At 40.4% G+C, this 14,232-nt stretch overlaps 1 protein-coding gene across 1 annotated transcript in view; it reads left to right on the forward strand.

Annotated features, from left to right (window-relative positions):
- The window catches only part of CATSPERE (catsper channel auxiliary subunit epsilon), a 136,136-nt gene extending 125,130 nt beyond the window's left edge, over positions 1-11,006 (forward strand). The window contains exons 22-24 of the mRNA XM_029933340.1: positions 301-458; positions 4,459-4,512; positions 10,580-11,006. Coding sequence (XP_029789200.1) covers positions 301-458; positions 4,459-4,512; positions 10,580-10,721 — 354 coding nt within the window. The 3' untranslated portion in view covers positions 10,722-11,006. The remainder of the gene's footprint in view (positions 1-300; positions 459-4,458; positions 4,513-10,579) is intronic.
- Positions 11,007-14,232: the final 3,226 nt, after the last annotated feature.

Here is a 14,232-nt window from a genome sequence, read left to right on the forward strand (position 1 = left end):
CCCTCATTCCTCTCACTTCTTCGGACTTGTGTGGCTAAATCACAACCCTCATTAAATCCAACAATCTGCATAGGCATCTGACTGGTGGTTGGAGGAAAACATACCCATGCTGACTGGTTTCACTTGAATTTCATGATTAAAGCAGTCCCTTTAATAGTGCCCAACAAACCTAAGTGTATTTCTCCAGATCATTCCCTTCTCCCCTCTAGCTATCACATACTTTCTCCTTTTTCCTACAATATGCAGCACCTCTTCCCCTAGAAAAAAATTCTAAAGTTTTTGTCTTTGCTTCCTGTTCAGAACTATAAGCACTGTTTTTCTTATGCTATTGGAAAACCAGGAGACTTGAATCAACCATATGAGATCATCAACAAATCTAACTATAACCATTTAGTTTGGCCCGTAGACCATTCTGGAATGTATGTGTTTCGTGTGAAGATCCTGGATCCAAACTATAGGTGAATGTAATAGTTTTATTATATTTTATTATATATATTGTTTTATGTTTATGTTTATATATTCTTTTAAATATTATATATTTATTTTATATATATTTATACTATTGTAGTAGTTTTAGCATTTGTTTAAAGGGATAATCATGAGATTGAATAAAATTTCTACTCCACTCTACAAAGTCCAATAAATGAGTTGCACTAAATCATTACAACATCACATAAGGCAAGAGGAAAGAAAATGCCTAGCAGGAAAAATAAAAATTCTATAGGATCTGGGGTCACCATTACTAGAAGAATTTCACGAAACACTAACCCAAAAGGATATATGCACCCCCATGTTCATGACAGCACTATTTATAATAGCCAAGACATGGAAGCAACCTGAGTGCCCATTAGTGAGTGAATGATAAAGAAAATGTGGTATATATAAGTATACAATGAAGTATTATTTTGCCATAAAAACAAAGGAAATCCTCTACCTCAAGAAGGAAGAAAAATCTCAAAGAAACAACTCAACTTTACACTTCATAGAACTAGAAAAAGAAGAACTAGCAGAGGTAGTAAATGGAAGGAAATAACAAAGATCAGAAAGGAAATAGAGACTAAAAAGACAATAGGAACTAAGAGTTGGTTTTTGAAAAGGTAAACAAAATAGACCAATTTTTTTGCTAGCCTCAATAAGAAAAAAAGAGAGAGGACTCTAATAAATAAAATTAGAAATGAAAGAGAAGTTACAACTGATACCAAAGGAATATATAGGATCTAAGGGACAACTATGAACAATTACATGCCAACAAGTTAGACAACCTAGAAGAAATGGGTAAATTCTTAGAAACATACAACCTACCAAGAGTGTATCATGAAGAAAATAGAAAATCAGGGACACCTGGGTGGCTCAGTCAGTTGAGTATCTGATTCAATTTCAGAAGAAAAGAAAATTACAGATCATTATCCTTGATGAGCATCGATACAAAAAAAGTCCTTAATGAAATATTACCAAACCATATTCAACAATACATTTAAAAGGGGCCATATACTATTAAATGGGACCATATACCTTGGATTCCAGGGATCCAAGGATGATTTGACGTCTGCAAATTAACCAGTGTCATACACCACATTAATGAAATGAAGGATAAAAATCATAATGACTATCTCAAAGGATGCATAAAAGCATTTGACACAATCCAACATTTATTTATTACTAAAAAAAAAAAACTCTTGACAAAGTGGAGAAAGAACATACCTCAATATAATAAAGGCCATATATGACAAGCTAATGGTTAACATACTGAATGCCGAAAAGCTGAAAGCCTTTCCCCTAAGATCAAGAACAAAGATGAGAGACAATGATGCCCAGTTTTAGTTTTGTTCCACATAGAATTGGGAGTCCTATCCAGAGCAATTAGGCAAGAAAAAGAAATAAAAGGCATACAAATCAGAAAGGAAGAAGCAAAATTTTCACTATTTGTAGATGACATAATATTATATTTGGAAAACCCTAAAGTCTCCACCAAAAAAAAAAAAAAAAAAAACCTGTTAGAACTAATAAACAAATTCAGTAATGTTGCAGGAGACAAAATGAATATATAAAAATCAGTTGTGTTTCTGTATACTAATAATGAACTATCAGGCAGAGAAATTAAGAAAACAATCTCATTTACAATTGCATCAAAAAGAATAAAATACTTAGGAATAAATTTAACCAAAGAGTTGAAAAACCTAGACACTGAAAATTACACGGCAATGATGAAAGAAATTCTAGAAGACACCAATAAATGGAAACATATTCCATGATTATGGATTGGCATAATTAATATTGTTAAAATACCCAAAGGAAACTACAGATTCAATGCAATCCCTATCAAAATTGCAATAGCATTCTTCACAGAGCAAGGACAATCCTAAAATGTACATAGAATGGAAAGACAAGCCCAAATAGCCAAAGTCATTTTGATAAAAAAGAACTAAGTGAGAGGCATCATCCTCCCTCATTTCAAACTATCCTACAAAGCTATAGTAATCCAAATAGTATGGTCCTGGAATAAAAATGGACACATACATCAATGGACAGTATATAGAGAGGACAGAAATAAACCTATGTATATATAGTCAATTAATTTATTATAAAGGAGCCAAGAATATACTGGCGGGGGGAGGGGGGAGGCAGTCTCTTCAATAAATGGCGTTGGGAAAACTAGACAGCCACATGCAAAGGAATGAAACTAGACCCCATTCTTACACCATACACAAAAAACAACTCAAAATGGATTAAAGACTTGAATGAAAGACCTTATACCATAAAACATAGGTAGGAAGCTCCTTGACTTTCAGTCCTGGCCATGATTTTTTGAATCTGACACCAAAAACAAAAGCAACAAAAGCAAAAATAAACAAGTAGAGCTACGTCAAACTAAAAAGCTCCTGCACAGGAAAGGAAGCTGCAACCCGTGGAGATCACACATCAGATAAGGGGTTCATCTGCAAAATATACAAAGAACTCCCATAATGCAAAACAAAAACAATTCCATTAAAAATAGGCTAAAGATCTGAATAGACATTTTCCCAAGACATACAGATGGCCAACAGGCATATGAAAAGGTGCTCGACATCACTCATCATCAGGGAAATGCAAATCAAAAGTGCAATGAGGTATTACCTCAGACCTGTTCGAATGACTATTAAGACAAGAGATAACAAGTTGGCAACGATGTAGAAAAAAGGGAATCCTATGCACTATTGGTGGGTATGTAAATTGGTGCAGCCACTCTGGAAAACACTATGGAGTTTCCTTGAAAAGCTAAAAATAGAACCACCATGTGATCCAGCAGTTCTTTCTTTGGGTATTTACCCAAAGAAAATGAAAATGCTAACTTGAAAAACGCACCCTCATGATCATTGTGGCATGTAATGTAATGCATGTAATCAAGACATGGAAACAATGTATGTGTCCACCAATGGGTGAATGGATAAAGAAGATGTGGCATATAAATATAATGAAATGTTATTCAGCCATAATAAAAAAAAAAAAAGGAAATCTTGCCATTTGCTACAACATGGGTGGACCTTAAAGGCTAGAGTCTACTTTGGCTTGAATCCTAATTTATCACTGGTAGATAAGCCTTCTTAAGCAAATTGCTTAGTTTTTGAGCTTCTTTCTTTATTTGTAGAATGAGCCTGTAATACCTCTCTTAATAGTATTCTGAAGATCAAATAAAAGGCCTGGGTAAAAATCCCTAATTCTGCTCAATCAAGTTAAGTTCCTTTCTTCTCTCTTCTCTCACCTGAGGATAGGTGAAATCCTATCACTAATGTTGATTTAGCTCTACCCTATTTCTTTCCAAAAAATATACTACGTTATGAGAAATATTCAGTAACTTTAGAGATAATAACACAGTTCCATATATCAAGTTCCTAACATTCTTAGCTTCTTGAGTCAACCTGCATCAGGTGAACATCACAGGCTCTTTGATCAGAAAAAACCTGCATTTGGCTCTGCTACTTACAACTGTGTAAACTTTTGCAAGTAGCCTGACCTCCCTAAGCCTCAGTTCCTCATCTAAAAGAAAGGGTTGCTTTGAGGATTCACCAGATAATTCATGGGAATCATTTGGTACATTGCCTGGTGTAAAGGAAATGCTCAGATAGTATTCATTTGTAGTAAGTACTAATGCTCAGTAAAACTATTATTATTATTATTATTATTATTATTATTATTATTATTGCTGTTGCCTCAGGACCCCCTATCAAAACAATGTAAAGCTGTTAGGCGGACAGTGAGATTGCACTAAACTCTGAGAAATTACAAAGCAAGCAGATCGAGTCACACATACGGAAAAGTCATCACGGTTGTTATGTAAATGCGTCTATTCTCTCCATTACCGAGAAGATGACCCCTTAATTAGGATTATACGGGGTTTCATCATTATTGTAAAGATATGAAGGGAGTCTTTTAATATATTGCACTTAATTTCATCTCTGATATTATATTTCTAATTTGCAGCTTCTGTACCCTAACAGCTATATTTGCAATAGAGACCTTTGGAATGATTCCCAGGTAATTCCCAGTGCCTAAGCAGGTTTTAATGAGGGAAGTTGTAAAAGAAGAGTGGCAGCCAAAAAAAGGAAAAGCATCTCTCCCCCATTTCCCTGGGACCCCAATACTCCTGCCCTGTATGTGATACCCTGAACCTGTATGTATCAGTCACCCCAGGGATGCAGCAGGAACGAATTTCTGAGAAGTGTTACTGCGGCTGGGGTCCCTTTTGTTCCCTCCCCCAGTGACCGCTGGCTTCCAATCAAACGTGTCTGTCAACCCCCCCATTAAGGGCCAGACTGTAGACTGCAACAGTGAAAACTGGGAGCAGACAGTGGCTGTCCCCTCACTGACCCCAAGTCAGCCCTTGACCACTGGCCATCCTTCTTATGCATGCAGGAAACAGCTAGTGATGGCACTTTCCTGGACCCAACTTGAGTTTCCTAGGAGGGCAGAGTAAGCAGTCTTCATGCTCACACTGAGGTTGCAGAGGACTTTGCTTCTCTGTCCTGGGCCTGGTTTTTTGTAAAATGTTAAACAAAAACGGAAGACAAATGATTAAGTTGCTTAAGGGCCCTACTTTAATCAAGTATTACTGCCTCCTTGATGTTTTGTACCAATGGAAGATCAATAGTGTGGACAACCTGCACATGAGAGAAGCCATGTGTTATTTCGAAGCGACTTTGGGTAGAGCCTTTGGCAGTGACTTCCCTTCCTAATGAGGATTAGATTGGTATGTTTGATCTAGATGAATATTAATAATATATGTCCACTCAAGGATCCACCATCAGAAGGGGGCATTGGTGAGTTGGAGAGGAGAGAAGACAGGAAAGGAGGATTTCACTTACTTGCCCCAGCTCACCTCCTAGTAGCTGGATTCTAGCAGCCAGGGGATCTGATGGAGCCTAAAGCACAGCCCATGCATTTTTGACTGCAGCTTAGTCTCTGTGACACCTGAACCCTGAAGGGGAGCAGAGAAGAGTAAGAGTTAGCTGGTGGTGGGCGTTTTCCTAGTGAGAAAGCCCTTTTCATGAGCAAACAGTGGCCGAAGACCAGTCTGTAGGAGGCAGACATTTAGTGCTCCCTTGCCTTTTGGCCCAGTGCTCAACCACTTCCCCAAATTTTCCACTGGGTCCTTTGGAGTTGCTACCAGTTAACCAGAAAACTCACCTAAATCCTTAACCATCCTCTGAGCTCCCTCTCTTATCTCCCTCTATCCCCTGAGGACACTCCTTCACCTTCAGCCCTCTAGAGTGCTGGCTGTTTATATTCCAATGACCCCAGGTGCCTCCAGGTCCCATTATCACTGCCAGATCACCAGTCATCCCAGTTCTTCTAAAACAAAACTAAAAAATATTTTTTAGACACCCACCCTTTGAGGCTCATGGCATCTGCTCTACCTCTGTCCTTTCTCTGTGTTGCCACATCCCACCCAAACTCCTCTCCACTCATTGATGACATTGGCCCTGCCACGCTGTTTCCATCTCCACATCAGTCCCCATCATCTGCACTCACACAGCCAACCCTGCCAACATCACGGCCTTTCCTCATCCTGGGTGTCCTCTTCCTCTGTTGTGTTTCCACCGTCCACTCCCATCGTCACACCGTGGACACTGGCATTACTATCAGAGTGTCTCCGCTTCCTGGAGCACCAATCAGCTCAGACATCCCTTTCTGACCCTCCAGCTTGTTAGTTCAGCTACATCATCACTACAGCTCTTCTTTCTTCTCATTGGGACCTCCACTTCTACTTTCGATTTCTCCTTTTTATGTAGCATTTTCTTTTTTTTTAATGTTTATTTACTTTTGAGAGACAGAGAGACAGAGCATGAGTAGGGGAGGGGCAGAGAGAGAGAGAAACACAGAATCCGAAGCAGGCTCCAGGCTCTGAGCACAGACCCCGACACGGGACTCAAACCCACGAACCTCGAGATCATGACCTGAGCCAATGGTGGCCACTTTACCAACTGAGCCCCCCAGGCGCCCCGCTATGTAACATTTTCTTACACCTCAATGTTTATTACTTCAATAATACTAGTATCCCCTTACCTTTCTGGACTTTGGCTGTCCACCTGCCAAGCCCCCAACTACCTACTTCCTCTGTGATTACATGTGAGCAGCCAACTATTGGTAAAGAAAGTGATGTAACAGGGCAGATTAATCACCAACTTCATATGGGTCACCAACATTACCTGAGAATCTTCCTACCTTTCTCTGATCAACCAATGTCTCTACTCTCCATAACGACCTCACACCTTATCCAATCAGCTTCTTCCTTGGACCATCATCTTTCCTAAACAATAATCAGATGATCTGTCTCCACCATTATAGAGAATTTAGAAGTCAGCAGATGGGAACACTCCTCATTCCTGATTCCAAACATTTAAACTGACAAACACTTATATCCATTCCCTCCTTTTCCCATCCTGTTACAATTAAAGACATTTTATTCCTCCTCTTTAAATATGTCTTCCACCTGTGTGTGTGTCTCCTATCCTACTTTCTGAGGAAACTTCCAAATCAATTATTTCTTTTCTCTTTTATATATTAAACTTTCTCAACGAGATCCTCCTCATAGGCTTTTAATCACCCCCCAAGGTTTTTTAAATTTAAATAAATAGATAAACAAATAAATAAATAAAACCTTGAGGTGCCTGAGTGGCACCTCTCTCTCTCTCTCTGTCTCTGTCTCTGTCTCTCTCTCAAATGAATAAATGAATGAATGAATGAAGCCTCAACCTCCTATCCCTGTCCAGCTACGATATTCTCTCCCCTCCTTTGTAAGACACTCAAGAGTCTTCATTTTTCTGTATTTTATTCCTATTTCCCTAATCTACCCAATTTGCTTTCTTACTACTCCACCAATTACCTCTCCTTTGAATAGCTTTAGCCTACACTAAATCTTCCGGACATTTTCTTATATCTTCTACTTCTGTTGAAATTCTCACTTCGTTCATGCATTGTTCACTCTCCTGACCTCAGCGAGCATCTTCATGACCACTATTTTGAACTCTTTATCAGGTAAATCACTTATCTTTATTTCATTAAGGTCTGTTTCTGGAGTTTTCACTTATTCTTTTGTTTGGAACATATTTCTCTGTTTCTTCATTTCCATCGACTCTCTGTGTTGGTTTCTGACTTAGAAGAAATTGCCACCCTTCCCAGTCTTGAAGAATTGGTTTCAGGGAGGAAATGAACCTTATTATTCAGCCCAGCTCTAGCTGTGTGTTGTCTCTCAAACCTTTGACTGTCCAAGATGCCTTTTTAGTTCTGACTGTTTCCTATCGTTGAGGGTGTGCCAAGACCTGTCAGCATCCCAAAGAAGAGGACCTCAGTCAGCACCTAGATGCAAGCTGATTGGAAGCTGGACCCTCAGGCATTGACTTTTAAAGTCTGCAAATAAACCTCTTTCAGGGAAAAGACTGGGAGATGGGCATTTCAATCTGCTGTCTTTGTGCTGAGGGTTGAGCGGGGGCTCAGCTCCTGCCAGTGCTCAAGATCCCTTTTGTTCACTGTAACTTTGTGGGTCTGATAGACACAAGCCGGGTTGGCTCTCAGAGCTAAGTGTTTGGAGGGACTTTTCCCTCAGGTGGAACTCTTATAAGGTGGGACTCCAGATGTTGGGTCCAAACCATTCATTCCTCAGGGAGAAGCTCCTGGTTGTGTGTTGCTGTCGTGGATGTGGGGTTTGTCATAAGATGTGTCCTAGTCTCTTCTACCCATTTCGATGGGGGTGGATTTTTTTCTCATTCACTCAATGTGTAGATGTTACTCAGCTAGTTTCTGGATTTCTTTTGGAGGGAACTGTTCCTTAGGTACTTGTGGCATGGGTGTGACAGCTGAAGGAGGTGAGTTCAGGAGGCTCCTATGTCACCATCTTGAACCGAAACTGGTCTGCACTGAGCCTGATATTTGTCGCCCTCAGCTTATTTCCTATTTCATTGTTGTGGACTCTTCCTTTGACTGCTGTATTGCTTCTTGGGTTTTCCCAAATCTCTATCTCAGTTTCTCTCCAGCGAAGAGAGTCTCAACCTCCCTCACCAGCTGGTAAATGTTGATTTCTTCCACCTGGCACTCTTCCTTCTTCTCTTTCCTACTGAACTTTATCAACTACACTTCCACTTAATTCTTCATAGTTTAGGATAATTATCTTTTCTCCCATGGAGGCATTTCTTGACCCTATCACCAGGTTAAATCCTGCTATAGTAAGCTTTCATTGCATTGTATCTCTCTCCTACTTAGTTCTTTTTTGTTGTTGTTGTTGTTGTTAATGTTTATTTTTGAGAGAGAGAAAGAGACAGAACATGAACAAGAAAGGAGCAAAGAGAGAGGGAGATGCAGAATCTGAAACAGGCTTCAGGCTCCAAGCTGTCAGCACAGAGCCCGATGCAGGGCCCAAACTCATGAATCGTGAGATCATGACCTGAGCTGAAGTCAGACGCTCAACCGACTGAGCCACCCAGGCGCCTCTCTCCTACTTAGTTCTTATCACAAGTAAAACTTTATATTTATTTTCTTATCATTGATTAACGCTTATGTTCCCACTAAAATGTAAGCTCTCTAAGGATGGGGACCATGTCTATTATAACAGTTTTTCCAGGTGATGCCATGATACCCGGCTCATATCAGGTAATTTGTTGAGTTAGTTAATTAACTAACTTTCTCCAAGAAGGAAACCATTCACTGGAGCCAAATTAAGTTTGTGTCCATATAGAAGGAAGGTCTGAGTAAGGAGACTAGGACCTGGGGAAACTGCAAGTAAATATTTATGGCTTAAAAAAAACCCAAAAACTAACGTCAGATACCAGGACACCAAGTTGAAAAGAGCACAGTGTTTGGCTTAATCAATAAATCCTCCGCCATGATGGGGGGCATTCACGCAGAGTCCCAGGTGAAGAGGCAGATGCCTGGTACCCAGCCTAAAGCAGCATCTGATAAGTGGTACACACACACACACACACACACACACATGCACTCCTGGGAGACCTTCAAGTACCTCAAATTCAATATGCCCCAAAGTAAACCAGCCACATTTACCCACCCTCACTAAAGTGTTCTTCCATCTGAATTTCCTAGAACAGTGAGTGGTGATAGCATCTGCAGAACCACCTCACTCATTGGGAGACTTCCTTTATTCTCAACCCCACAACCTAACAATCACGGAGACCAACCCAGCCTAATTTCTAAATATGCCTTAGATCTATCACTTCTCTCGGCTTCCTAGGCCACTAATTTCGTTTAAGGTGCTTGTCACACCTGCATTATTACAAAAACCTCATAACTGGTTTTTCTCCCTCCACACCCCTACTTCCCATCTATCCCTTCTTCACACTCCAGTCAGAACCATCCTTTCAAAACCCATGCTCTGTAGCTTAATAAAAGGTGTCTGTCTCACTTAGAAACACCTATCATTCCTCATCTCTAACCACTTCACCTACTCACCTGAATTCTAGTCACACTGAGCTAGGTTTTAGTTCCAGAATGTATGGGATGGGCTTACGGTTCTTTTCCATGACTGTGCATATGTATCTCCCTTAGCCAAAAACTCTACACCCGCCTGTCTCTTCTTCCACTTCCAGGCTTCGTGTTTTTGTTTTTATTTTTTGAAGAGACAGCGTCAGCAGGGGAGGGGCAGAGGGGGAGAGAGAGAATTCCAAGCAGGCTCCAAGGTCCATCCACAACCTTGAGATGATGACCCAAGCCAAAGTCAAGAGTGAGATGCCCAGGTGTCCCCCGCCCCCACTGCCAGGCATTTTATCCAGCGATCCAATTCTGACGTTCCAAAACCAGTACTCAGTTCAAAGGTCACCACCACTGGAAGGCCTTCCCTGAAGTCTGCTCCCCCTCAATGAATTTTGTATTTATATATTTTATATTTCTTTCTTTCATTCTATTGACCACGTGGCCTGTTTTCCTCCCTGGTCAGCATCAGACAGAGGCAGACATCCTGAGGGTAGACAGGCTGTCCTACTAATCTTTGTTTGCTGTCAGTGGCATAGGAGCTAGCCATTCAAACATTGACTAAGTAAACTCACAGGCAAAGTAGATGATGAATTCTAATGGATTGGCGTTTTTCTTCTTATTTCAGTCCCAGTGGCTACCTGGTTGCTGCTTTGCTGTTTCTCCTGATGCTACTGTTCTTCAGTATTCTAGTTTTGAGCTATTTCCATTACATGAGGGTCTATAAACAATATATTTATGAAATGCTTAACAAGGATGAAAAAAAATAATTAAAACAAATGAAATTTAGTATAGTAGGAATACATAGATATACGTAGAGAGAGTATGTATATATACTTATATCACAAGTGTGTGTGTGACTAAGACATAGTCCGTACCCTCAAATTCAAACTCTGAGAAATGTTCTTAAATTACCCCAAGACAAATATTCTCATATCCCTCATATATTATAAAGTTAACTTTAAGGTGTTTGCAGCTTTCTAAAAAATTAAAATGAAACTAAATTTGGCTATTAAACTCATTCCTAAGAACGAAAGTAAATTTTTGAAAACGTATAAATGTGTCATATATTATTATTTTGTGCAATGCTTTTCATATGAACCCTTAGATGGCTATAGTTAGTTGATGCACAAAAGGCTTACTGCGTCCTCAGTAATTTGTCTTCGGCGTATTCCAGAAGTTTTTCTAGAGGTAGATTCACACGTGACATGTACAACTGATTATATCGAACAGTAAGAAGCTGAGGCTCTGAGTTTTCTTTTTTTTTTAATTTTGTTTTAAATGTTTTATTTATTTTTGATAGAGAGACAGAACATGAGAGGGGGAGGGGCAGAGAGAGAAGGAGACAGACACAGAACCGGAAGTAGGCTCCAGGCTCTGAGCTAGCTGTCAGCACAGAGCCTGATACGGGGCTCGAACCCACAAACGTGAGATTTGACCTGAGCTGAAGTCGGAGGCCTAACCGACTGAGCCACCCAGGTGTCCCTGAGTTTTCATTTTAAGTTTCAGAGTATGATTTTCATGTTCAACATAAGCTGCTTAATTTGCCCCAGGGTCACCACACCTTTCAAACAAGCAGTATTTCTAACAGTCCAAGTTCAACTACAGAAGGGAACTTGTGGGAAGCGTGCACCTGTGTGTAAAGCGATTTGTTTAAAAGTGGGCTTAGTGACTGCGGTGGCTGAACAAGCCTGAAACTACAGCTCGGACGGCAAGAACAGAGGGTCACAAGGAGAATTGCGGGATGGAACTCCAGGGGCACAGATCAAAGCTGTTATCCACAACTGAAATTTCTTGTTTTACTAAAATCAAGAACAATACAGGGATACCTGCTATTCATCACTGGTTTTGAAAGTTCTGACTTTACAAGGGGAAAATAAAATAACCATTATAAATGCTGGGGGGGGCAAGGAGATAATAATCCTCTTGTTCAATAATATATGCCTAAGAAACCCAAAATTAGTAACAAGAGCTACCCTAGACTAAGAGAATTTGAGGGCTCAATATGAGATTAATATTTAGAAATGAGTACTTTTTCTCTAAATGCTGTATAACAATAGAAATAACAAAAAGTAATCTATTTGTTGTAGTGACAAATTACAGAAATTAAATTGTATTTAATTTAATCCATAGACATATATGAAACAAATCTTTAAACTCTTTATTGAGGGAGGTGAGACAAAAATCTGATGAAAATATTTGATAGAAAAAAAGAACACCTAATAGAAATGAGAGCAAAGAGCATTTTACAGAGGAGCATACCCAAATAGCCAATAAACATATTGAAAAGAACATTTTTTTACTGTTTACTATGTGCCAAGAATTGTTGTAATAATTTACCCAATCCTCCTCAACAATGGTGTGAGGTAGGAATATTATATCCCATTGCAGAGATGAGGAAACGGGCATTGAATACATCGAATACAGTGATTGTTGAATACATTGATTCTGCATTGACCATACTGATCAATCTACCCTAGTTGATTTAAAACAGTAAATTTTTGTAAGGTCACCCAACTGGTAAGAGATGGAGATGAAATTCACACTCAGGCACACTGACTCCAAAATCAGGTGCAGATCCCCCCAGGATATTCAACCTCACCAGCAATCAGAAAGATCCAAAGTTACTGTGAAGCTGCACACCTTACTAGAGGGCAGAGTCAGAAGGGTAATACTCTTGGGAAGGAATGAGGGTCAGAGATGGGAAAGACATTCTCTCACACTTCTGAAGGAAAAGCAAATTATTTCAGCCTTTTTGGAATATGATCTGGTAAGATCTATTAAAAATATCAATGCTCTTGGGGCTCCTGGGTGGCTCAGTTGGTCAAGCATCTGATTTTGGCTCAGGTCATGATCCACCCATTCAAGAGTTCGAGTTCGAGCCCCGCGTCAGGCTCTGTGCTGACCGCTCAGAGCCTGGAGCCTTCTTCCGATTCTGTGTCTCTTTCTCTCTCTGCCCCTCCTCCACTCGTGCTCCATCTCTCAAAAATAAATGCTAAAAAAAATGTTAAGTAAAATTAAAAAATGTATATACACATGCTCTTGGACCCAGATATTCCACTCTTAGGAATCTATTTATGGGATGAGATAGAATGGAGAGGATACACACACACACACACACACACACACACACACACACATATATCCACGTGTATATATAGGTATATGTAGATATACATATGGATATCTATATATAGATATACTGTATTATTGATTGTCGTGACAAGACTCTAAAAAGAATGCCTTGTCAAGAGGTGAAGAGTTGAATACATTGTGCATCGACCATATCAATCTATCCTAGCTGATTTAAAAGATTTTCCACAAGGTTTTGTTGAATGAGAAACGCAGAGTAATTAGAGTACAATCTTACGAACGAAAGAAAAGCTCTGTGTGTGAGAGCATGAAGAAGCATTTGGAAGGGCGCGTATCATTCTGTTAACACTGTGTGTCACTGTGGGAAGGGGCGTGGCGATACATCAAGAGACACGGAGGGAAGTTCTAAAACCCTTACAAGGGCAGAAGAGGAAGCAATAGAGGGGCAGCATGTAAAACTCCTTATTGTAAAACAGCGTGTCTGTGATGTAATTCCAAGTGATACTTGCTCTCTTGCCCTGGTTTCCAGCCACACTGAACTTACACTATTTTTATCCATAAAAAAAAAAACCAACAAAACTCTTTTGTGAACAAAAACATGGCACATGAGGAAATGGAGACAGTCAGTGGAGACAACTCTTTCAGAGAGCTCCTTTGTTTCTGCAACAGAGAACAAAGAAATGGAGCCCAACTGCTGCAGAGGTGGGGCCGGGAACCCGTTTTGAGGTGTTAAGAGGCATCCTCCGGTAGCTAGGGAGAACCGATGATCCAGGAGAGAAAGCAGATAACTGCTGGGTCAAAATCTTGAGGAGGCAAGAAGGCTGAGATCCAGCGCTGACACAGGGAGCTGCAGGAGGGCAGCCTGAGTGCCGGGGTACCCAAGTAGGGGGGGTGGCAGGAAAATGAGCAGTGTTCGGTGGCCTTGAGAACGCTCCCTGCAGGCCTCCTGCTGGACATGTGCAACTGACCCAGGGTATTGGTAGCCACCTTCAGACACCCACCACCACATCTGCAGCAAGGCCATACATGCACACCCAGGCTGCCCCCTCCAGTGACCGGGTCCAGAGAGGATACTTAGACTGGATCCCAGGTAGACCAGAACTCCTGCCTCAGGGACTCTTGAAAGCTTCCCAAACTTTCCTGATATTGCATGGCCCTTGTAAGGCGGTGTGGACATCCCCACCCAAT

This window comes from Suricata suricatta, chromosome 3, assembly GCF_006229205.1.
Source record: "Suricata suricatta isolate VVHF042 chromosome 3, meerkat_22Aug2017_6uvM2_HiC, whole genome shotgun sequence".
Classification (NCBI taxonomy): Eukaryota; Metazoa; Chordata; class Mammalia; order Carnivora; family Herpestidae; genus Suricata; species Suricata suricatta.